This window comes from Lepisosteus platostomus, chromosome 12, assembly GCF_059453375.1.
Source record: "Lepisosteus platostomus isolate fLepPlt1 chromosome 12, fLepPlt1.hap1, whole genome shotgun sequence".
Classification (NCBI taxonomy): domain Eukaryota; kingdom Metazoa; phylum Chordata; class Actinopteri; order Semionotiformes; family Lepisosteidae; genus Lepisosteus; species Lepisosteus platostomus.
Window position 1 is genome coordinate 37,949,098 of NC_142622.1, and position 27,407 is coordinate 37,976,504.

Consider the following 27,407-nt stretch of genomic DNA (forward strand, 5'->3'; position numbering starts at 1 on the left):
AGAATGAGCTTCTGGTTTCCCAGTTTTGAACTGCCTATCAAGTGACAGATCTTCCAGTTCAGTTTATAGTTGAAGTCTAAGAGCTTGGGGGAATACAGGATCTTTTCTAAGAAAAGCAGAAAAAACTACTAATAAAAACATTCCAGTGTCTAATCCAGCTAGTTTCCCCGTTACCCTTTTAATCTTGTTGATTAGTTTTGAAGTGAGAAAACCACAATGGCAACTCATGTGACATCCAGCTAACGAGCACACAATTAAGGGCTCTCGAGAACTAACTGCGGTTATGTCACTTATTTTTTGACATGTGCAGTTGGAGGGAAGGTGGGACTGGGGTATGTTGAATGGTGAATGAATTTAAGAAATGACGGAAGATAGAGTGACTCTGCAGATTACAGAAATTCGATATTGTAATACTAGAGGGGAAAACTAACACTACACGTAAGAATAGTACTGCATCCACAGTAGGCCTAGTACAAGACAGCACTCAAACGAATCATAGCATAATTGTACATGCATCAAGCACACATACAGTATTACAATATGTAAATATGGTTATAATTGACCTCAAACGTATTTTTATCTACATCACTTTAGTTCTGGCCAACTGCCCTGACTACATTTTTTTCTTTGCTGGCATATTAAAAGTCTAGAGTTGAATTTTTACCTGAAACAATCTCTTATCTCCAAACCAGCCTAGCTGCTGTATAGTGTGCCAGCTCTGAAGGGAACAAAACGCTTTTGTGAGAGCACTCTGTTTAACTTTCATGCATGGGCTTATAACTGTTTATGTGGTAGACTGGATCCCAGGTGCTGCGCGTCTTTTATCAATCACTGCTAATTACTCAAAACATGTCAGCTGCAAATTCCTGAGCGTCTTCTCCATATGCTAATAAAATAACCCCCATGAACTATTAGCACAATGTTAAAAACGTGGCAAAGAAACAAAGGCCTATCAAAGCAACCACATTAGTGCTGGCTTATCAACACACGATTAACTTATTTCATCCTCTTCAACAATTAAAATGTTTGCTGTGACAGTGATAATTTGCTGGGAAGACTGATAATTTGAGGAATAAATATTTTAGGTTGTTCAAAGCTAAAATAAGTAGTACAGAATATCTTTCATTGAAAAATGCAAATGGTAAAACCAAAAATCTACATGATTGCCTGTTGTAAACATTGTAAAACATGGGATATTTAAGATTTTATCAGACTTTTTTTGTCTTATGATCAAAACTGAATAAACTTTTAAAGGTCTAACCCTTGCAAATGTGATTAGTACTTACATGATCTACTTTGTTGTGCCTTTATATGCCAATACTCACAGCACACACACCTTTTCATTATCTTGCATCTCAGGTTTACTTTAGTTCTGTTACATGAATTCATTATAGTAGCACTACGAAACCATTCAATTCAAGTTTTTCATGTTCAGTTAATTTATTTATTTATGGTCTCTATGGAAATCTCCATTTCTAAAGTCCTCATGTTTATAACAGTGCCTACTGTACAGTATTTTTACTTGCAATTGCAAATGGGTCTAGGTAACACAAAAAGTAAGAACCCAATACATACAATATTTTAGTATTTTATTTATTATTTTCTCATAAACCATACAGTAGTTTCAGTTTTAATATGTACTGTACAGCACACACTTTGTACATTTGTGCAGTGTTGTGTTGTTAAATACATATAAAAAAAGCAATCACTGTTTTTCCTTCAGTACTTAAAAAGATTAATTACCATTTCAATTATATTTGTGGTTTCTCATTAAATAGCTGACACAGTAAAAACTGTAAACTTTCATAAACGAACAAGCACAGACACTGCACAAAAGTCGAAGATGTCTCTAATTTATAATAACTAGTACAGCAGAGATAAAACAAGAAAGGTCAGTCAGATATGGACTGCATCTATACCTGCAACCTACATCACAAAATAAATGGAAAAAAAATAATCAGTACCAAAGTTAACTTTGAAAAGAGAACACTACTTGGCAATACTCTAACCACTAAAGCTGTTTTCCATAGCTGTTTTAGACTCCCCACAGGACATGTAATGTAATGACATGTAATGATACCATTAAATGCAATAGGCCTTTGGAGATGGGAATGTTAAGACCTATATTTAATCTCTCTGGTGGTCAGGTAAACTTTTTTTTCCTCCCATTGCTTTCTCCATGCATGTGTTGTTGCAGTTATGATATTGTATAGTTCTACTGTATACTGTACATAATTAGCATTAGCCTAGTCAACCCCCTGACACAAAGCAATGTACTCTCTGGAACACTGCAAATCAGGTGAAAATACAGCACTGTGGGCTGATATTCATAAATGAAAATGTTTTGCTTCTTCTACGACTACGGATGTACCTGCATTTCTTATTGTACACCTGCACTGGGTGACAGAAAAAGTTAATTCCATAAAGAAATGTCCTTCTGCTGAAAAGAAAAAGGTAGTACTTTTCAGTTTAGTACTCTTAAATGACAGGGAACAATGGAATACTGAAATGTTTTCCGTCTCCTAAGGTTGCAGTAACTCCAAGGGAAACAGCTTATTGTATATACTGCAGTGATTAATGTGCCTATAAAAAACAACAGATGACTCCAGTAGCATTCTGGTTAGTCCTCTATAATTGTACATTTTTCCTTGCTAATTCTTGTTATAGCTACTGTACATGGGAGTTAAATTCCGATCAGAACCTGAATCAAACACACTGAGGACAGTCACCTATCAGTAGAGTCCCTGATAATGGATATTTCCAGCCTGCCACTGATACTGACTTGCAAACAGGCTGGTTCCTTGCCCAATTTCCTCTGTTTCTCCAGAGGAGGTAATAGCACATGATAGTACTGTATAAAGAAGCAAAAACATTATTATCCTAGTGCAGGTGATTGCATGTGGTAACACAATGAACCAAAACAACCAGGAATATACATTTATTTCATTTTAAAAGAATAACAGATAAAACAACATTAATTTATTAGTGTCTGAATATAATGACTGGGAAAGGAAAGGAGAGGGTGGTGGAGGAAACATGTCTATAATTCTCCAGTCTTTATGCTTGCTTTTAAGCTCTTCTGCTTAGTGTACATCTAAGCATAACATCATTATAATGACATCTATTGTCAACTCTGAACACCTGCACCTCTGCACATGCTCTTTAGGAATTTACTGTCAGTTTAAAAAGTTCTAAGATAAAGAGGCAAGAAAGAAAGGCATGTAATGAAAGCAGTTATAACGTGTAATTACAGACATACACTTACGACTCAGCCTACTCAATGACAACACCACTGCCTAGCTGGGCAAGACTGTACAGAACAAAGTGAAATTATGACAAGACATGATTGAACCGTATTATCTATTAAAATTAAACAAAATGTAAAGGTGGCATTTCTTGTTTAAATTAAATTAATAAATATTCATAACGCCTTAGCTGGAATATAAAATAATGTACACAGAAAGGAAGTAACAGTGCACAATAAAGTGAATTGAGGCCTACGCCTACAAGACTATATTCAGGAATTGTCACTGCAATTATATCAATGACATATATTGTTTTTCAGGTTAAGAAAAATCCAGAGGCACACGTGTCATTGTTAATCCTACAGCACTTCGGAAATCCATGTAAAAAGCTTTAAAAAGTTTTTAAAAATGAAGAATTAAGAAGAATTTCCAGTATTTACAAGTCAATGTAAATACTGCTGGAGAGTTTTCTGTTTCTGTGCAAGTTTATTTGTGTGCTAATAGATTTGTCACAAGAAATATAACCACTAAAATTCCTTGAAATTGAGAACAAAATTGTTGTTTCTGCTGCGGTTTGCTTTGTCTAAGTAAGCACTAGGAAAGAAGTTTCAGAATATGGCATACTGTATGTACACATTGAGGCCAAGAGCTGTTCACATTGCAGGCAGACAACCTAAACGTCATGCAGTTTATGGTTTATGTACTGCAGAACCAAGCAATCACGTCTTGGATTTCTATCCTTATTTTGTCTTGGTCATTTATGGTGTTGCTGGACACTGCCAAGGTAAGCTTTCCATTTTTGTATTGAAGCCACAACCAAGTAACCTGACCTAGAGGCAGGTCTAATATTAGCAGACTTATCTCACTAACCAGCTAGCCAAAAAATAAATATTTCTTGTCTTCTTCATTTTGTGTACATTATATAGACCCAGTTTTATGCCGTAAGGTGTTAATTAGATTTTTCATGGCACTCATAAACGTATTGTAATTTTTGAACAGTTTCTATTTGCATTTTTAAAAGCAATCCTTGCTTGTTCTTGATTGGTCAACTTATTTCTGGCTTGTGTGCAAACAAAAGACACTGTTTCATTTTAGTCAAATCAGTCATATTACTAAAAAAACAACATGAATTAAAAAAAACTCACGTTAAGTTACAAAAACCACTAGCAGAGCCCTTGCCATTTCTGAATTTTCATAAACTGAAAAGATTTCCATGTAAAGTCAAAGCATTTGGACAGAATACGACATGATTCAAAATGAACTTGGAAGTGCTCTGAGATTATCCTGGCAAGCTTTCCAGTATGATCGGACGTCCTGGCTTCTGCTGAACCATGGGGGAATGCGTAAGCTGTGATGCCACAATCCAAACTATAAAACAATTTGGTGGTAAACACAGAGCATGGGCCATTTAGCACAACTTATGAGATAACAGACAGCTGCTTTATCATTCTGATTTCTACAGGCATACTGCCACCACATCTAAGACCCTCAATTACATGTAAGCTATGCAGATAATGTTCTGTAAAAGTGACTTTGGTGATCCTTATTCATAGAGAAATGGGAAAATGGGCACTAGGTCATAGAATATGCTATTGTTTCATTTTTTCTTATCTTGCGTGGACCCCCACCCTTTTAATTTCACTAGACTGGCACAGCTAAGTTCTGAAATAATCAGCTCTCTCTACTTATTCTGGATAGCTTTACAGAGCGTGCCAAATCCATACCCCCCTAAAACACATTCAGCTACCTTTCTTGTTTTGTTACATATTGACTGACATAGATGTGCTATGCTGAAATTGAGCAACACAAGAAAGAAAAAAAATGTGCTGTTTTAGATCTATTTGGTAATATTATTGTTTCTTCTAGGATGTTATTATAAAGTATGTTTGGGGATTCATTTAATTACTTTCATGATAAAAAGGAATTCTGTGCATCTCAATGCTGAACTGGAAACGCAGATAGTAATGTGATTTTCCAAGAACAGGTTTATGCATATAACCAGCAGGAAGAAGGAAGACTTTTGTACACCTTTTGAGATTATTCAATCATGCATTCTAGTGAGACACATAAACAGAATGACATTTCCTATTCCGTCATAAATAATAAAGAACATAACATACTGTAGATCACTACACTCAATGCATTTGTTTCCTTAATTTTATTGCGGAAAAGAAAAAAATACAGTTAGAATATGCTACACATAGATTTTGCACCAAAATAATACACAATATTCAGGCCATAATGATAACATGAAATCAAAGTCCACTTTGTTTCACATTGCCACAAGCTTCAGCAACTAAGCAATGGCGAAAGCTAATTTCAAATTAAAGGAATTGCAGTTGTCTCTCTTTTTTAAAGTATATAACCAGAAAGCATGCCAATAAATTGCAAACCAAAAAACATGACAACATAATTAATGTTGGTTTTTTGTCCCAAAAGCAAAAAATAATAATAATAATGTACCGTTACTTTTGACACAGTAATTGGAGCAAAAAAAAAGCAGTCTTGATCAAAGCCCAACACTAAAGTGCTTTAGGTGGTAAATAGTTTGTCTAAAACGGGGCATACCTGAATACAGAAAACAAAAGGCCTGTTAAGAGAAAGAGAGGGCCAAAAAAACAACTAATCAGGCCCAGATAGAGAAAGGACATTTACTCTCAACAAAGTGGTCAGATGTCAGACATTTTGCTTCAGCTTTACTGGAAATTTTAATGTAATGGAAATGGAAAAAAATGGTACAATTCAGCGTTGAATGTCTAACTTTTCCCCCCTCCTTGCAAACAAGCCATTGGAGGATCATAATTGCATGACATTTTGTAGCCTTGTAAAATAAACTGTAAGCAGAGCTGCAGTAAAGGGTTATAGTCCCAGAGAGGATGGTAGGGGGGGTTCAGGCTCACCATATGCTGAAACCATACACGGTCAAGAGCAGCCATTAGTCATTCACAATATGGAACAGGGCTAATGTGCCCCACTCTGGCCAGCAGGGTCTCATTTCATTTTGTTTAATATTTAAAGCTTTGCTCATGTTCAATTTTCCTTACTGTCGGCTCACCATAAACTTGGCCTTTAGAGCACGGCGGGAGCCAGGAAGCAAGATATTAATAAAACCAAAGTCTCTGCATGGAAAGCACTGTTGATACAACAAAGAGTGCTGCTGAATTGTGACTTTCTTTATCCATGGTTGGGACACTATGTTTTATGGCTCGGGCATGGAGGGAACCAAACTTCTATCACCCTAAAAAAAAGATATACAGTTTCTGCTTCATTTTAATTAAATTTGTGGCCTGCTGTCAACATGCATTGGAAGTCCGTCTCACGGGCTCAATTTGCTTTTTAATTATATTACTGGATGAAGCAATTTCAATTCAAAAGCCACTCTATCTCCATAAGTGAACTGTAGATTTTGACATTTTAATGCGCCGTTCAATTTTCCAGGTTTTTTAAGTAAAAAAAAATCTCCTTTTAAAATTGATCTGTCCATTTGGACTCAATGCAGGGCTCATAAAAAGGTAGGTTTTTGAAACTTTCCTTCATAAAGCAATGCATACCTTCATTTTTAAAACACAAACTAGTCCCGAAAACTGAAACAGCGTAGATGCCTGTGAGGTAGCTCCCCAAGCTGAAAATGATTTTCTTTCATTTCAGTTGGAATTCCATATAAACTGAAAGGATTAAATGTATGAAACGCTAATTCCAATGAGAAATTAAATTCAAGGAAGCTAAGTATTTTAATTATCTTAGAAGCAGGAATGGGTTCAATTTAAAAAATGTAGTATACGTTAAAAATCAAAGCATTTTTTAAACACAAATTCATTAATTTACTGTTTAGCAGAACATGTCCATTAGAAGATACCTTGTCTGCAATAATTCCAGAAAGTTGGCAGAGAAGCTTTATATTAACATGTTGTTTCCAGTGAACATTATTATATTTAAGAACAGTGCATCATCATAGCACATGGAATACTTTCCCTCTATGCATACCTCTATTTTCAGCCTCCATTCCTAAAAAGCATGTTTAGACATCCCCATCCCAAGTCAGCCTGCCATTGTGAAGATAAATTTAAACCATTCTAGAACCCCTATCTTTCACTGCCAGTTTCCTTGCAGAAACATTCATCTTCCTGTATTTCAAACTGTGTGGGCTGCAATTTAAACCTGCATTCTGAGACCAACATGCAAGTCCCCAAACTAAGAATTAAGGTGGAAAAATACTTTTTTACTAAACCAATATAATATTATTGTGAAAAGAAATGCTTTTGTAAATGTTTTAAGGGTAAGAAATACAAAATGTTTGGTGTTGAAAATCTTCTATGTGTAAACAAAATCTAGTCAGTTTTTAAGAAGAAAACCTACAAAACATTTAATCTTGTCTCATCCTTAGATATTTTTGTTTTCTTTGTAAAGGAAAAACAGACTACCAAATTTATAAATCCAATAATTGTAAGTGTTATCCTAATTGTCAGAGATAATCAAGGCATGGCTTTGTGGAACAAGAAGACGTCACATTAAAAAATATATGTCTTACGGGACTAGCAAACTCCTTCAGCATAGCTGGATACAACCTGATGATTGCTACGTTTAGCTTGTTGAAGAGAAAAACTTTTAAAGATGTTTCACAGCCTGTTTCCCATGTGTGATCTGTATTTGAGTCAGGTGGTCAGCAAGATGCATTTGGTCACGCTGGTCCACCACAAACCCATTTTTACAAAACTACATGTTGTAATACGCCATAACTTATTTCTACTTATACTGTCCATGGCATGCTGTAAAAATGGGTACCCCCAGGGAATCACTATAAATGAAAATTTGTTCCAAACTGATGAAGATGATTATTGTATATAGAAAACAGCATTAACCAAATTAAATTTACTATATATACTGGATATACTGTATATGACCTGTATTTTTCCATATAATGTCTGTGCTTCAGGCTACATTAACCATTCGCTCCCTTTGATGCGATGTCAAACGCAGTCTTCACGTTTGTTGCTGAAACATCCATCTAATTTCTAACGACTTCACCCAATTCAGGGCCACTAGGTCATGTTTCCAGTTCATTTACCACCAATCTATGCCACAAGTTAATGACCTGACATGCTACATGACTCTAGCTCTAAGACATAGCTGCAGTTAAACATTATTGACAGAATACATGTATCAGCTTGATAAGTATTTCCTCAGGAGAGGACTGAAGCAGTATCACCGTCATGATTTAACTTTGGATGGAGGACCTCACAGTAGATACTGGACTGAGATGCTGGACCCCTACCTGCTGATGAAACAGAGCCTTTGACTTCTACAGCTTTGGCACCTGGAGTCAAAACTTAAATGAGCTCACTTTTAGCCAGCAGTCACTCCCATTACTTACTGTCTGAAGCTAATCCATAATGCCTTGATCTCCTAGGGATTCATTTACCTTTGGAAGTATTTTCTGTTCTTCTGTGCCTAATGGTTGTTCTGACTATGATGTACTTGTATTGATTAAAATTTGTGAAAGTACAGAGTAAAGGGCATACAAATAAATTGAATTTTGAATGCTTTGAATAGGTGCCAGCAGACATTTCTTGTGTTTCACCATTTTTCTAGTCATATCTGTGTTTTTATGTCTATTATACAATATAGGCATATATGTCTTAAAATGCTTCTTTTTTAGGTTCTTCTGGAGATGGGGAGTGTAGATGATGGGCAAATACATTAAAAAATGTTTCAGATTGTTGTGTCAGATGACAATTTGTGCTCTGGTCTTAGAGAAATCTTCTGAGCAGACATACTTTTCAAAAGCAGAAGTCAAAACAAATTGATGTGGAGTGTAGGGCTCTATTAATTTCTTATATTTCCTTTACTTTTTTACATACAGAAGTACTGAAAAAAAACAGGTGGTGCAGTGGTGAGCATTACTGCCTCGCAGCACTAGAGCCTGGGATGTTATCTGTATTGAGTTTGTATAGTCTCCCTGTGCTTGCATGGGTTTCCTCTGGGTACTCCAGTTTCCTTACACAGTCCAGAGACATACTGGTAGGTTAACTGGCTTCTGGAAATATCTGGTGTGAGTGTGTGCCTGTTTATGTCTGTTTGTGCCCTGGGATGGACTGGTTTCCTGTCCAGGGTGTATCCCACCTTGCATCCATTGCTTGTTGGGTTAGGCTCCAGCTTTCCCTTGCAACCCTGTACTAGATAACTTGATTTAGAAAATGGAAAAACATATATTTGTTGACATTTCTGGAGTAGAAGCTACCTTGTGTTTTTTTTAGAACACCACAAATACACAGAAACAACTAAATAAACAACCCCTTATCTTAACAGACTAAGATAACTAAGAAAACAAAATGAAAATGTCATATTTTATGTTCTTCCTTTGTCTCTGAAGGAGACATTAATAAAAAAGTACTTAAATATTAAGTACTTGGATTTAATATGGATATTAATTATCTTTACCATGAAGGAAACCAAATAGTGAGACAAAAAGTGTTACACTGTTCCTATTTGTGTGTTTTACTTTTTATGTAACATATTCAGTTTTACTCTTAAAAGGAAATGTCATTTTAATTAATAATATGTTGAGTACCATGTGACAAAAATACTCTATGTTTGAAACATTAAAATAGAATAGAAACACTATGAATCTAACAAAATTCTAACTGAATATGTATGATATGTATCAGTATGTACATATTGGTCAAGTCAGTTTTAAAGGAAGACCATCTTTTAAATTAAAATTACCCGGGTCATGTCACATACAGTACATCATTATGACCACACACACACACACAAATAGCCAAATTCTTGAAGTCAATCAATCAAGTTAACATTTATTAAGGGGCTTGTTTGGATGGTATACTCTAAACTCAAAATACTTTAGTTAGCATTTTTAAAACTCCTCTCAAACAGCAAAATAATGTATCTGAATACTAACTGTTAGAATGGCTGTAGGCCCCACTGTGATTCATTTACTGGGAAGTCCTGTGGCACTTTGTCTAACTAATTTTCCTTATGAACACATGGATACGATTTGCAAAATGATTTCCCCTTTAGAAAAGATCTGCATTTTTCTCTTCTTAAGTTTGGTCCAGTAATCACTTGCTTTCAGAACATGTTTTTCCATTAAACACATCGAGACTTTCCATTTTAAAGTTTGCTGTCTATATGCAAACTCTTATCAATCTAATAATAAGTAACAGGTTGCACATCACAATAATGTCTCTGTATTATAACCCTCATTCTCATCACTGTTTACTGACTGCAGCCCAGCTTTTGTTTTTGGACTGTTACAGTTTTCAACTGTACTTCATAAAGATTAACACAAATTTAAATTTTCTGAATTTCCTGTAAACAGTACTGTATTGCTTGCCATTTTATAACACATTAATACACAATTACATAATAACCTACAAAGCACACCTATATTAAAATGAACAACCTATAAAAAACATTCTCCAACACTGACAGATCACTAAGCACAAAAAAAGACATGAAACAGACAAAAATGTTCCTTTCTTGTTGAGCCTAATGCAGAAAATTCATTTTTGTGTCATTCCATTCATTGCCATTTGTGCCATGGATTGCTGTGGGAAAACTGGAGTCTCCCAGCATGTCTGGGGGTGTGCAATTTGCTATGTTGGGGCTCTGTACTTTGGCTGACCTTTACCTTTGACAACAGATTCAAGGAGTGTTTAACTGCACGATTCCTCATTTATTCTCTGGTTTTTGGGTGGGCTGGAAAACCAGTGTTGAAATCCTGTCAACCAAAACTCTGCAGGAGATCCCGCAGAAATATTCGTGTTAACGTGGAGGCCCTCTGAAAGCACGGCTATGCATTTTGAAATGCAAAAGCAGGACAACGGAATTCCTCCCAGTGTAGACCATGTGAGCCATGCATAACAGGGAACTCCATTCACTCTGAAGCTTTTCCTTCACACAGAGCAAAGAGGATGGCTTCTGTATCTACTGTATATGCTGTTTCTCCTTTCATAAGCAATAATGGATGGTGGAAAGAATTCTAATCCTTATTTGTTGAGCAGTGATTCATATTTTCATTCTCCCTCCCCACACCGACTGCTAGTTTGGCGTAGATGGTGTGGAAATATTTATACAGAAAATGCTTCACAGTAGGAGCTCCCCCTGTTAGAAACCACCCCAGGATTCCCAGTACAATGCATAGCAGACAGTAATCCTCTACTGCCAGGTTCTAAAACAATACCTAACCAAGCACTGTGCCTTGTTTTATTTTAGCCATGAGGAGTACTGTGTAAATTTTCAGCTTTGTTATTTTGATGACTTTTTAAGGTAATAACTTTTTTTAAGGGTTGTATTCATGATGATATAGTTAATACCCACACTTTATTTCTGCATATGACCGAGTAGGTTTGAGACAATGAACAATGCTAAAGTTTAAACAAAGACGATTTAACTTACTGAGTAGTCACATGCAATCATTAAAATCAAGATATCACACGGGTAGAAAAAAATTCCCTTGAGAGATTATGAAAAAGCCAAAGGATCTTTCCACTTTTAGAATATAATTTATGTACTTCAAAGTTTTTAGAGCAACGTGTTTCAGAACACAATCTGTACCCTTTGGCTCCTTAAACTCTCTAAATTCACTGCAATCTCTGTCATAAATCTTTGTAGACCAAAACAATCACTAATGCCCATACCAGAAAAAGGCCCCAAAGGGTTTAACTTTGAGCTCCATTCAAGTGTATGTGCCTGTCAATTTACCAGGTCAAAGTGTCACATCATACTGATGAATGGTGACAACCTTTGACTAAAATATTTAGGCCTGTGTCATTCAAGCAGGCATTCCAGATGCAGGTAGTGTGCTCAGATAAGCACAGGATTGGATGGTATTAATCATGTTCTATAGGGTTGAAAGCATGTAGTAGGTGATTGCTAAATTAAATTTCAGACTCTAATGATAATAAGGACCACTGCATACAATTTCATTCATACTAATTCTCATAGAGAGGCACTGCTCTATATTGCACTGTTCTACACTGAGAATGATGAATGGGTAGGTATTTAGAACAATAATAGGGCTCAGGCTGTGCAGTTTACAAAGTAACTTACAATAATAAACCTGGCACAAATCAAGACAAGCTTTGTTTCAACTTGTGATTTAATATAACTTCTTAGTTAATTAAAGACTCACATCTAACTTAATTATTGGTTGGTTTTAGAGTGTGTCATGCTGCTGCAAGATTCATTATGACCAGTACGTACCAGCAATAGAACAATAGTTGTTTAAATACAACTATGAAACTCATACATTTTATATTTACAGTATTATTAAAAATATAGTTATAAAATCAGACTGATTATTCACAATGATTATTCAGCATTCATTGTAAGCTGTCAACTCGTTCATGTAATTATTCATGTTTAACAGGGGACATCATCTTGTTCTCATTCCCAAATCCTGAGGAAAAGCATTCATAAGTTGAACAGAAATTTATACATCTATAATCTATCATCTAAACATAAAAATATACTCTATACAGATGTGATTATAAGAACTTAAATATACTATAATTAGTGAAAAACACATTTCTTAAATAACACTGTGGGTGGAGGATTGTACTCCAATCTATAACAGAAAGTGGTGAATTTTAAATTCGATTTAAAATTGGAATTAGAACTTTTGAACACTCCACATTTTATGATATGTAACACTAGGTCTTATTTTCTTTGTAAAAAATGTGAAAACTGAAATTATTTAATGCATAATGAATCTTGTTATTGCTCCAGATCAGTGGCTTATCTTCTGTTTCTTATCAACTGAGGTATTTTTATAGGAAATTGTAATTGAACACAGCCGTTTGGTCTACGCGTGTGCCAAGATTAGGTAGACAGGAGACTTGTATTTACAATACAGTGTCTAAAAAACGTAGATAGACTACAGCTTGCTTTCATCTCAACCTGTGTGGGCTGTATCAGCTGCTCTTTATAGTCTTGCTCTCATTCCATGAGGCACAAGCCACTGTGATGCTGATAATCCCAATGAAAGTATCCTGTAAATCACGGAATGCTTCTATCTGTGACCAGCTGCCCTGTTCACAACACTTCACAAACCTGGGACCCCTGTTGATATGGCATCATGACAAGCTGGAGTTGGCTTTGATATCGACATAAAAATCTGTTAATGATCTGGAGTGACACAGTAGGATACAGGTTTATGACATGTACAGAAACTGCAAAAACAAAATCTCAGTTCCTGTTTCTTTTTTTTTTCTTTTGAAAGTGCGTTTTAAAACTCTGTTTAACAATTCTGTTATTTTATACACAATCGGATGCTTATGGTTTAACTTGAATTAACACATTCTTTAGAGCTAAACAGATCTAACAATGCCACTGTAATCATGGGAAGGACCATTTTGAATTAACTGTAGCAGAGGAGACCCTGCAAACTGTATCACAACAGAGAACAGCAATTCCCTCATCAATCTATCAACATTCAGAGTGTTGAAGTAGGCCACCTAACAGATGAAAACCAACAAAGCCTGCAGGCCAGATGTACCTTCAGTAGTCGTACGTCAGATATCCAGAAGCTTTTCTCTGACATGAGGAGGACAACCCTGGTAATCTTTGGATCTTGACCATCCGGGCCATTTTACAACAATGACTAGAGGATTTACAGGAGGTTGTCCCTCATGTCCATTGCAGATAAGATACAGGTCTGCATCCTCCTTCATCCTGTTGCCAAGGAGATCCTCACAGAAATCTAGTCTGGTTTCTGACCATCCAAGGGACACTGCAGACATGGTCTTATTTGCCAGCGAGGTCCAAGAAAAATGTCCAGAGCAAAATAAACATTCCCCATCTTTTTTGAACAAACCAAGGCATTTGTTTCCTTAAATTGCGAAGCTCTGTGGAACACCTTCCGATGCCTTTGTTGCCACTGGAGCTTGTCACGATGTTGAGACTCCACTACATATACTATTTTACAATAATATCACCCCCACAATCCTGAGTGGATGTTCTGAGACATATGCCTTCTGCATCTAGACCGAGGTCAAGCAAGTTTGTGCGATCACCCTAAACCTTCTTCACCACCAGAGACATCAACTCTGCTGGCCAAAGAACCATTTTACTCATTTGGTTCTCTGCTCCAATGCACAAAGAGCAGCCAAAGTAAATTATGCAAAGATATGCTTAAGGTTATCCTCAAATCTGGAGCTATTAATGAGTGGGAGAAGCAAGCTGTCGACTGCTTAGTAAGACACCACCTGGTTCATCAAGACATGCATCACTTTGAAATCTAGCAACCTGATACCAAGGCACAAGAAGAAGACTAACCTGTCATGATCGTCATCCCTGCTCTAGAGGGTGCTCCGACCTTTTTCGTTGTGTTCCCCAGCCTTATTTATCCCGGCTGTTTCCTATCCCCGTTTCCCTATTTAAGCCCGGCGTCTCTGTAGTTCGGGGCTCAGCTTTGGAAGACGGACATCTGAAGGGCTGCCTATCCACCGGGCTCAGGAGTAGTCTTGAGTGCAAGGCCTTTTCCCCAGATGTCCTGACGTACTTAGTCCGGGGCCTTGTCCCATTATGGTTTTAACCCTTTGTGTTCCTGGTCCCAGTTCCCTGTTCCTGGTCCCAGTTCCCTGTTCCTGTTTTTAATCGTCTGTGATGGACCTCCCGGCACCTGGACCTTGGACTTCCTTTTGGACTCGTTCGCCTGCGCTCCCCCCATGCACTGGATCACAGTCTTCACCACCCCCCTGTCCGTCATCCCGTCTATTCCTCACCATGTCTTCCCTGATGTCCTTCTCCAGTAATTTCCTGATTATACCGTCCCGCATAGGGTCTTTAACAACGCATTTCATGGGAGTCAGAACCAGCTCCTGTGAGATAACCCAGAGCTGCACATTCCACTCCCCACATACAATAACAAATCCCCATTGCCAAAGAACATGTACAGTACATCTAGAATCAGACTCCATAGTCATCTGACCCACTAACATGACATATGTCATTCTTGACTGAGAAACTACTTTGATTCTGGACAAGGGCAGAGATCATTTGAACTATGCAGTGTTTATATTAAGTTTCCCCTTTGGAATTATTATCTGTTTAGAAGAGATATGTGAGGAAGCTCAGAATATTTAGGTTCCAGATAGGAATACTCAAACAAGTATAGACTAGATAACCATGTACAGTTAATGACTAAAATTAATTAACTTTGGCATGCACTTATTTTTCTTTATTTTTTATTCTTATTTAAAACACTGAAATAATCAGATTAATTTAACTAAATTACAGCAAAGTTGTAATACCCATGAAAACACTAGCTTGTGTTCCTGTATCTCCATCGCAACAGGCCGAGTCTCTGCTTAGTCTGGTAATTCATCAAGTGCTGTGATGTTGAGATATGGGCAATTATCGATACAAAACACATGTGATTACATTGGCATCTACAGTATCTTGTTACCTCCAGGTATTTAAGCCCTGCTTCAACAATGCCATTCACTCAGTCATTGGATTTTTCATTCTCAGATTGGGGGTATCCTTCATGCTTTCAGTATCTCCTGATTTTTTAAAATCTCCTTTGTTTTTTGACTATGGCTTTCGATTATCCCCTGTGTTTTGTATACTCTCTCTGAGCATGGACTCTGCCTGTTCAAAAATGTCCTGGACAGATTTCCATCCCTTGTAACTTTGCCTGTATTTGATTGTCCTTTGGATTCACCTTAGGACTTCAATCAGTTTCACTGGCCTCAGACCCTGCTCCTTCTGACTCTTTGTCCCTCTCTCCGCTAGACCTGAGATACTGCAAAGGGGCCATAACACTAAGGTCAATGGCCATCTGCGCATGCAAGACAGGGATCTAGAGAACTGAAAAACGCAAGACTAGGAATACAGGGAGGCTTCCAGTAGACTCAAAGAGCAGACTATATCAGAGCCCTAAGCCATGTCACAGCTGTCCCTAAATCTCTTGCACCGCCTGATACGGGGATGGATGGAAAGTTACTTGCAGGAGATGCAGATTTCCTGTCTGAACACATTTCCATGCTAACCAGCACTAATTGACAGGTGAGTGGCTTTCTATCATGGCAAACACTAGCTCACTCTGCAGGTTTACCATGGGAGCAAGTGTGACACAAATTAATCGAAGTTTAATTAACTTGACCATGTATGACATCTACAGTATATTAAGATAAAAACAAGTCTTAGAAAGTTGTATTCGTCATAGACACAATCAGAAATTTCAATACATGGACAGTATGCTATGGTTATGAACATTTAAGAATTCACTCAAAATGTCTACTTATGTTTCCTGCACTTATGCCAACTTTGACTTTATCAGTACACTTTAGTTTGGGTGAGATTAAAATTGTTAATTCACAGGCATACTTTTGGAGAATAGGCATAATTTGATATTTGGCTATTCAATTATACCTATTGATAATTGCAATATTACACTACAGCCTAATAACTATAGCCTCACACTATGAAAACTTAAAACTCTTATATTATAATTATGACATGAAACCATGTCATCCCTCATGAGTTTTTTTTCCCTTCATAAAGAACTTGCTTTCTCACTTTCCACCAGCCTACAAACTTGCTTGAAGTCAAACTCATCAGACTTAGACTTTATGTCATCACTTAGACATTGACACCCATTCCATAATAAAATACGTTTATAAAAGAATCTGTGAGCTAGACTAGAAGCAACTTAGCAAATATACTTTTCATATTTTGGCTTGAAACATTAAGGGATAATAATTTGTGCACAGCATATTAGGGATGACAACAGGGGCAGAACATGCTGAATACTAAAACACTGTTGTCTTTGCTGATTTTTAATTGATGCAGTTCAGCTGGTTTTCATTTAACCTGGCTCTTGACTGATGGTTATTGATATTATTCTTGTGAGCACGTCTCTTTCAAGGCACAGATAAACATGCATAAATGTACTACCTGGGCAAGGTATTACATTAATGTTCCTCAATTCTGTTTTGTGTTTGCTAACTCCACACTCTCTGGTTTTTGAATATCTGTGTGAGAAAACAGTCTCTGCTGTCAGAGTAAAGTGTGTGACTGTAAATGCAGAATCAACAAAGCTTATTTGCACTATATTTCTCCAAGAAACACGATGCATTTGCACATGGGAAAAGTATACAAAAGCCTGCACTGACAGCATCACTTCTTTTGCAGTTCATTTATTCATTTCATTTCCAAAAACAAAGAGAAGCAAAAAGGGGAAATATGATTCCTAATGAAAAAAACATTTAATTTGGGTAACACCAAAGTGATTTAAGTGACACTTTCCCTTTTTATTGGCAACAATTAATGGGGTAGAAGGCTGCACAGAGCCCAGACTTCACAGAGGTAAAACAACATCAATGTGTGTTTTAGGAAGTTTCTTTCCTAGAAGCATGTTTAATTTAATGACCGAGTGACTAGGCCAGCTCTGTTGTTGCAAGGTTTATGTGCAGTTCCAAGGGTCACGAGTTCATTCTCCTGCTGAGGTTGACTCAGCTCAGACACTAGACAGAATGAAGCACAATAGGGCAGCCTGGCTGTCTCTGCAAAGGCTCCATAAATCCAAACATCTACCTCAATCTTCTGGCAGCTAAAACTCCTGGTGTCAATGAAGTCTGAATGGCTAACTAAGGTTATAGCTAAGCTTGCCTGCTTTTGACATTTACATTTTTGCTGTGCATAAATATGCTGCACAAAAATACGCACCTTTTGAAGTTCACTGTTTTGATTAAGTGAATTTATAACACCAGCTAATTGCTTTCTCAGGCCGACCAGAAGGCAGGGATTTTTTCCTTTTACAGTGATATCTGATGATGAATTAGTGGTTTTCCTATACTATTACCAAAACTGTCTCTAAACCCTTTATTTAGTCAGAATGGGAGACAAAATTTAAAATTAAGCTACAGCAGTTTTTATTTTAGAGATCAGAGAAAGTCATTTATATCAAAAGAATGCTGTATAAATTTCACTTTTCTTTTTTTTTCTTTTCAATATGAAATGACGTCTTCTTTTTGTCATTTTACTTCGTATTTAGAACTACTAAACACAAGAGATGTCAAGAGAAGAAGTGAAGTCTAGTAAAAAAATCACTTTCATTTGACTTCAGCCTGTCTGAGCTGTTATAAACGCTAATATTAAAGTTCATTTGTTGAAGCCTTTATATGACTAAATGATGGTAAAGATGTTACCAACTTATGTTAATATTATGTCATGAAGAAAAATAACACTCAACAAAGTATACATTTTTTTAAATGGAGCAGTAGTTCACTAAATTAACTCTTCAAACAAGTGTGAAACATGCTAATTAAAATAATAATGTATCTTAATGAAGGAGAGCATGGCCTAATGATAACAATTCACTCAGTAAATAAGCATGGTGTTGATACAAATTAGTGGTATAAGACATCTTCTCCATTTGCAATCACCTTGACAAGCTTTGAACTTACTTGACATATTAGCAGTATAACTGTTGTGATCTCATATATCTATTTAACCTTTCATTCTATAATATCACTTCAAAATTCCAGACAATTAATAAATGAAAAGACAAGGACAAATTAAAAATTGTGTCATACTCAAAGTATATTTTAGACTTTAAATGTTGTACAACAGGATGACAGGAAACATATTTGGAAAACTAACATTTTTACTAATTTACTGATAAAACAATAAAATAGTCTATTTAAAACATTGGAAAAATATGATCTACCATATCCTGCCAGGATTTTTATTGGATATTTAAACATGCATGACCTACACTTCCCAGCAGGCTATAAAACTGCAATGAGCTTGCAGAGAGAACTAAAAACACAAAGGGTACCCCCTAATCATAGTACTTCATTACGCCAGTAAATTATCTGCATTGCTTTAAAATCTATGCAAAATTTTAAAGGATCTCTGATGCCCCTTTACAACATTTTTCTCTATGACTTTAAAGCAAAATGCAACAGGCACAGGAAAATGGACTTGTACACTTGAGGGAACTAATACTGCACTTACATATGTTTTGTACTCCCAGATGAGCAAAGCTAATACTGTATGTATTGAACTGTGTGAGAGCATGTCCATCTGTTACAATCCACGAACTGCACAAGAGTCCAGTGTTAAATATAGGTTTGGCTTCATTGAGAAACAAGAGCATATTTTCTAGCATATAATGGACACAAATACTGTAGAACTTTGCTGCATGCTAAGTGGGTTTGTTCTTTCTGCTAAAAAGAACTGGTACTTAATAAAATGAAAATGAAGAAAGATAAAGTAAGGTTTATATTACCTATGTGAAGTACACATAATAAAACAAAAGGTACATAAGAAAGATGATATATAAGCCAGTGGATACCGATTCCACAGTGGTCTAATGTGCAGCTCTGTGAAGAATAGTAGCTGATATACACTAGCTTAAATTTTAATGCATTTGTCTAAAGCCATCTACTGCTCCTGTTCTGCATCTACTGTAGTCAGTGCTATTATTAACATCAACAAAGTTGATTATGTAGTAACTACTATATGGGCATTAAGCAAACTCATAAATCAACTATATAATGCAATGTAAATATTTTACATTTTCAACATCAATCCCAATATGTTGTCCCAAGGTTGCCTATCCCCCCCCCCCCCCCAAACAAATACTTATACAGTGCTTGCAGTTGTGCCAGAGAGCCCAATTACTGTACCAGTAGTTTCCCTGGATTGTCAATTGACCGGCTAATGAGGTCATGAGCAAATTAAACAATGAGATGGAAACAATAAGGTTTCAGGATATGTTTAGTTTCATTAAAAACAAAGTTTAGTTCAAGAATTATTTTAAAGATGGGCAACGTCTTTGAAATGATTCTTAAAACTAAACTTACTGTTGATGTGAAAAGCACAATGATAAGAAATGACCCCAAAAAGAACAATGACCCCAGCAGTCTTCATCAGAAAAAAAGATATGGTCTGGAATGTGATTTAATCTGCTGTTGGTGCACAGCATGAGTGCTGCATTTAATATGTTGTATAGTTATATATGTATATGATAGTACTGTACATCTTGTTTGGTTACACCTGTACAGCTACATCGGTATCCATGCCATATTTCTATATTGTTGATGAATGGTGAAAAGCTTCAGGAGTTCATATTATTTGGGTCATGCTTCAGAGATGCAGCTAGTGTAGACAACCACCTGTGTAAAAAGTGCAACCTTTACAGAATGCACTTGTATTGGAAACAGTGTAAATTCAACTTAACACAGTGCTGTAATATACAGTCCTGTATCATTATCTTACAAATGAAACAAATGCAAACTATTCTCAGAAGAAGCTATGTATAATTAAGTTTTTAAAGCCTCTAAATAATTTGAAACCTGACACACAACAAAAACATCCATCAATATTAATTTGTTAATTTATCAACAGCTTAATGTTTGTCAGTACCAATTGACTGTGACAGGACTAAGGTTGCATTAGGAAAGAATCCACAGGGGAAGCTTTTTGTTTAACAAGACAGCTACACCAATGTCAGTGCAGCAGCTGTCAGCCCATTGTAATTTTATATCCCAGCAATGAGTGCCCCTACCAATTGTGATATCAGAGAGTTCTGAAGATGAACCGAATGTGTCACCTTGCAAAGTGCCAGATGTGATGGGGACCCTGTGGCTCAGATCCTAATAAACCACGTACAGGGATGTCACTCCCATTGGTTCTCAACAGCATACAAATATACAATCCTATGTATTTTTCTTCTTTTCCACTCTACAAGAACGGGTGTTTCAAAGTGTCATCATCAAGTTACCACATGTACACGTCAAAGTAAGCCTCACTATAAGATGCACACAATTTGTTGGAATTTGCTTTGTCTCAGGATTTAGCGGGAAAATCCTAACGTGAATGCCTAACAAAATGTCCTTCGGAATTTGTCAGGAAGCCTTGACATGTTTATAAATTCACTGGGCTTCGCCCTTTGTAGAGAGCAGCCACAATTATCCATTGGGGGTTCCTTCAGATATAAAAGAGCAGCAATAATGACAAGCCATAAATCACAAGAACTGTGCCTCACCTGTTTAGAGACAGATCTCCAGGTGGAATGGTGGTGTGGTAACTGTAAGTTCTAGTATGGAGTTTGTACTCTCTTCCCATAATCCATGTGAGATTTCCCCGAGCACTCCAGTTTTCTCCGACATTATAAGAGCATGCTGGTAGGTTGTCCGACTCTACTAAATTGCCCATTTTATGAGGAATGGCAACTGGACACCCTTCTCATTAAAGAGCCCAGTCAGGAGCAACTGAACAATAGGTGGGTCTCTATTATGTGTTATCAAGGGGTTCTAAGCATTAAAAAGCAAAGTACCTCTTAGAATGTAATTCTGGTAGTTCTGGTCTGCTTCTGCTCCCACCTTTATCAAGCACGTCAGTCCTTCAGCAACAACAAATTCATGGACCAAATCCTTATCATCCTGCAAAAACAATACAACACATGAGTGAGCTGCAAAATCAAATAAGACAAAGCTATCATATGAGGCCTTCTGCTTTTACATTGTTCCTAGGAAACAAGAGGGTATTGGGGATGTAATAGTTTGTTGGGAATGTCTGATCTTGTTTGACCCTGGGTTATGTACTTTCCAAAGGAAGAGTGGAAGGAAAGCCTGAATGGAACTGGTTATTATTTTCTACTGTTAGGCCTTTTTAAAAAAAATGCTAAATTAACTTAAAACTGATGTAACTCTTATGGCTTGGTTTCTGTCATACATGCAATGCTTTGGTTACTCTGTCTGGGAAGGAAACCTTTGAAATAAATCAATATACAGCACAATTTCTGTGAAATCAACCTGTCAGTCAAGTGTACCCTGAATGGGATACAACTTCTGCAAGAACTAATGAGCACTTTAGGGGCTCTTTGGAAATGGAACTTTAAAAAAAAAAGTCTGTCCCAATTTCTCATTTTGCAGTCTGATAAAGTGAATCATTATATGATATGAAAAAAGAGAAATTCTTGGCCAAAAATAGCCATTTCAGTGCTAATAATTTGTACTTCACAGAAACCAGATGTGAAACTTTAACCACAGACATTTGTTGGCTTCAAAACATGCCCCAGCCTTATTTCCAGTGATATTACATGGCAGATATTTGGGTCATTCTTTGTGGTGGGTCATGAAAATATCTTGCTTTATCATTCAACTTAAAAGTGATCAAAAATGAATCAACTGTAAATACAGGGATTATATTTTCTTTGATCTCAATTTGGTTTTCACACACCTCAGCATAACTCCTGTGGCAGTAGTGCTTATTAACTTGCTGTCAAGTGGACGAATATGTACTGCCTCACCTTTCTATTTAAGAACCTTTAAATAAAATATTTTTATTTTAAGAACTTAATTTTAAAATACTTATTGCAATGGTTTATTTGTAATGATACATTGAGAATTCATTTGGATGAATACTCACTCACGACGTAAAAACATGTAATAAATCCAACGTCGCTATTTGTTTTGTTACTAAAGTGAAATCTGGAGGGTGTAGCTGATACCAGCTTTATTGTAAAGTTCTTTTTTCATTAATAGGTCCTACCCCAGGGATCTGATTTCAAAATATGCTCAACATCAATCAAAAATCAGCATAATCAAAGCACCAGATGTACGACATTGTAAAGATCGGACTGGATCGAATTTCCATTTGTTATTATTCAAAAACAGAAACTGATGAAGGCCCTCTGGCCAATCTGTTGCTCATTTACTTTTCTTCAAATAATTAGGAATGGAAATCTGATCTAATCTGAACTCCTGGTGCTTCACCACCGATTAAGCTGCTTTAGTACAATTAATCTGGGCTTTGGTCAGATGTTTTAAGACCATATTTAACCAAGTACTTTTCCTTCTCTTATGCTAACTGCGTTGGATTCTCTTTAACCAATAATTTTGTAAAATTACATAAATTCACAAATGAAAAGCCTATTATTGAACTGATTACTGTGCAAGGACGTGACTCTGTAAAGAATTTCATAGCTGTCAACAACATAAAACCATGCCCTGAGGAAAATGTTCAGTAGGTCGATGGAGTAAGCTGTGATATACAGTAAACATGAACGGAACAAAAGCCATCAAGACATGCTAAAGCCAGCAAGCCAATTATTCTAGATATAACACAGGTGTGAAACATTTAGAAAACATGAGCTCATGTCTCGTCAAACAACTAAACCATGTAAACAGCAATAAAAAAACTTTATTAAATAATTAAAATAATGCCTTTATGTGACTTCCTTTTTAGCCACCCATAATACAACCTTTTTCTCTTCCTCTTTCGTTTATAATCTTTTTATTAGGTAGGTTCCAAAAATCATACAAACTTTAAGTCTCATGAATATGAATTTCCCTCACCCACAGACAGATGATACCTTGATCTGACTTCTGCTCTAAACAGCAGGTGATTATTTCTTTGCTGACTTATTCACTGACATCTATGAGAAAGAATGGATTTCCTTTTGGAAATTTGATTTGATTTTCTTCCTATTAATATTTTGTTTCTAGTGTTATTGCAATGGTGATATGATCATAATATACAAGACCATCATTCAAGATTCTGTTAGTTTAAGAGGTGACTGAGTACTTGTAGCAGTAAATTTGGATTCAGCTAGGATTCAGTTTCATTCATTGTTAAATATCTGCATCCTTACCACTTCAGTACATCAGCTTATACTGTACATCCTTAGCAAATAAAATAGAGTTTCAATAGCTTTCTCAGATAGTCATGATCTTTTACAATTATCACAGAAACACAAAAGCATATGCCTATGAAATGTGCCATGGTCAAGAGTAAATAAAATGTTTTGCACTTCAGATATGTTTTAAGCACTCTACTGTAGGTATAGCAGAAGGTCTTCTCTGTCCATGCTGTTTAATTTCTGCACGGATACAATGGAAATTCAAATAATTGTCATTTGACACAAAGCTGAGCATTTTAAAATAAACTTGTTTACTATACTGTAGGTTCTGCAAAGACTGTGAAAATGTGTGCCCAAAGACATACTGTATTAAAAAAAAAACTGGCAGAACAACCAATACCAGTTTTATGTGTTTTTAAAGTCAGTGTTAAATTGTGGCAAATAAATAATTTTCTAATGAATGGAAAAATAATTTTCAGACAACTTTAAGGAGTCCACTTATGTCACTTTTGGTATAAATTTCAGTCTGTGGTTTTGGCGTGTGTGCCTATCGCCTTTGCTGCTAAGCTCTTCCTAAAGCCACCCTCATCATAAACGTGCCAAACCTCCACTTGGCAAAGAACATACTTTGGCTTTTTCGAAAGACTTAAAATTTAAAGAAAAATTTAAACTGGTTCAAACAAATTTAAAATAGTTTTGTTTCACTAACTCCCTTCAAAAAGATTTTTGAACTTGACATTGATATGACTGAAGGTACAGGATAGAAAAGAAATTGAAAAAATATGAACAAGTCCAAAGTACATTTTTTCAGCCATTAAATGTCAGTTTTGATACTTTCTGGTGTTAAAGTTAATTAAATTCTCTTTTTAGAAACAATTCTAACTAACAAGCTATTCTATAAAACAGACATTATGGGTTTCCCGTATTAGTAGGATTCTTGTGTCTTTTACAAAAAAGGTTTAGTTATCTGTGTTTTTATTTGTTTTGAAAATTATATTGCTTTTAATATAATTTTTTAAATATATAGATGTGGCTTCTTGCATACCACATTCACAGGTTATGTTACACACAATTGATTCTAAAACTCTGGGAAGAGAAAGAGCTGCAGCATAAGCAGATGTTAAAAAGTCCATGTAACAGCAAATGTTACGGATTTTATACCTTTCTGTTACACATAACGTTATTAAAGTATCAGCTTTTCATTACCAATACGTCAAACACTATTGAATTTTACAATAAAGAATAATGCTTAGTGAAATTCCTACATACTTCTGCCGCACTTTGGTTCCAGGTTTGTTACACAACAAAATGCAATACTTAAAACATCGATATTTCTTGAGACATACAGTAGGTCCTTTTTCCTTAATTACACAATATTGTCCTGAATGTTTGCACTGATGCTTATTCTGTTCCTCTAGAAAGGAAAATGCAATCACATAAGCATTGAAAAAGAGGAATAAAAGATTAACATCACATACTGTAGAAAGGACCAGGAAATGGAAGAAGGTGATTAGAAAGAACATCCCATGTTTAGGCTACGTACGTGCTTATAAAAACGTATGTAAACTGTAGTGTAACTAAAACACATCTTTTTGGAATACAGGTTAATTACTGTACTTTGTGAAAGTGTCACCATCAACTATAATGTCTGATCTTTTCCCAAAAAAATTCCTAAAAAGTGTTAATACTGTAGGGGAAAAGAGGGCATTAGACAACTGTGTCTCTTATAATCGAAGAAAGTGTCATTGTCCCCTTCTGAATTAGGGAATAGTAGAAAAATATTTTGCTCAAAATAATTATTTTCTGAGATAGCACAATGCCTAGAATTTAAACAAATTAACATCTGCCTTTATACAGATTAAATGTATTTACTGTATGCCTATGGGACATCATCAATTGTGTCTGTCATTTACCTTTACTTGTTGAGCACTGTCATGCCATTCCAAGTTCTTCACTTGTGTCAACATTTATGTACAGAATCCTTTAAGAACCATATTCTTAATTATATCATATCAGCTAGTTTCCAAGAGTTATTATTCTACCCAGTTTCTTTCTGGTAGGGCTTTCATACAGACCCAGTTTCTGAGTTCCTGGAATAGTATCTATGACTGAGATATTTTAAGAGGTTTCAGTAATTTTTAAATCTTAAAAATCTTTTAATATGTCTTACAGAATTATTATAAAGAAGACTGCATTCATGTTCAGGAAATTAACAGATAAATATAAGCCAGGAGCTGAGTATGTCTTATCTCTCTCTTTTTTTAAAAAGTGGTGTAAATTTAGCATTATGTAATGATCATCATGAACAGAGTCAGTTACATTATGAAATTGAAAAAAAAAAAGATTTAGCATCTTGAGGCAGAACCAAACCATGTAGTTTCTGAACACACACAGTTGGAGCTGGATGTGCTAAAGTCATCAAGCAACAGTGTGAGGCCTTTCCTTTAACTCATTACCAAGACAACTCATCTCACTCATAAACTAAACCTCACAGCACTCTACCAGATGCAAGGGAAAGGAAGGCCTGGGATTTTCAAAAATAAGCACAACTGTCAACAAAGGGATACAATATCTCACCTTTTCACACCAAAAAATTAAACCTAGGTACAAAAAGATACTGATCATGCTACACAAAGTGGCAGCATTCCAAAGGATGTATTATTATTTTTATTATTATTATTGAACTATAATGTATTCTTCCTGTTGGTTACAAAGCCACAAGCTATCAATTTGTCAGATGTCTTCATATAAGTCTCTTATGGCTGTCTTCTAAAGCTGCATTTTTTTTAAACATAATTGATTACCATTTTATATCGCTATAGAATACTGTAATTTTTTTGGCGGACTATACTGGTCAGAAGCCAGACACCATGAGCTTTTCAGCTTAACTAATGGAAAACGGCATATCAGCCAGTGATGGTAAGGGTCTATTTCAGTTTGCTATTTTATTTCAGGGGGAGCAAAACCTTCCAGATGAATATGTCAAGTAAGGAGGAGAAGTGAATATATGGAGCAATATGTATTTGACATAAACTTAGAAATCTTCCCCTTGGGAATTTAATTCATTGCAAATGAATACTGAGAAACACTGGGTTTGTGTTTTTGTGTTTTACAGTCTTACAGTACACAGTAGTGAATCGCTGACAGCCCCCTGTCTCCCAGTTCCACTGTGTGCAACACCAGGCGTTCGCTGTTAATGATAAAACCACCTGCAGGTCGCACACCTGTCGACAACTTAATAATTTAAGCTGCCTCAATTTTACCCCTTTTTAAAATTTGTCAATGTAGGGGGGGGGGTCATCAATCAGTTTTCTTTCCGGAGAAGGTCCTGGCCTTTCCAGTGCATACTTTAAACTAATTAACCATCGAGAGTTGGTGCCAGATGAACTCATCAGTCATTGAACAACAACAACAACAAACAAAAAGACCTGGGCAGCAATGACATCACTGCAAATACTTGAAGGAGCCTGGAGGAAGAAAACGGAGCAATTTCTTTTTCTTTGCTTTAGAAAATACACACCAGAGAAACTATAAACAGTTTTGGT

At 36.1% G+C, this 27,407-nt stretch overlaps 1 protein-coding gene across 5 annotated transcripts in view; it reads right to left on the reverse strand.

Moving 5' to 3' along the window:
- Positions 1–27,407, reverse strand: part of fhod3a (formin homology 2 domain containing 3a) — a 244,989-nt gene that overhangs the window by 89,669 nt on the left and 127,913 nt on the right. For all 5 annotated transcript variants that reach the window (XM_088601865.1, XM_088601864.1, XM_088601869.1 and 2 more), the window contains exon 5: positions 21,556–21,661. In XM_088601865.1, the coding sequence (XP_088457991.1) occupies positions 21,556–21,661 (106 nt within the window). The remainder of the gene's footprint in view (positions 1–21,555; positions 21,662–27,407) is intronic.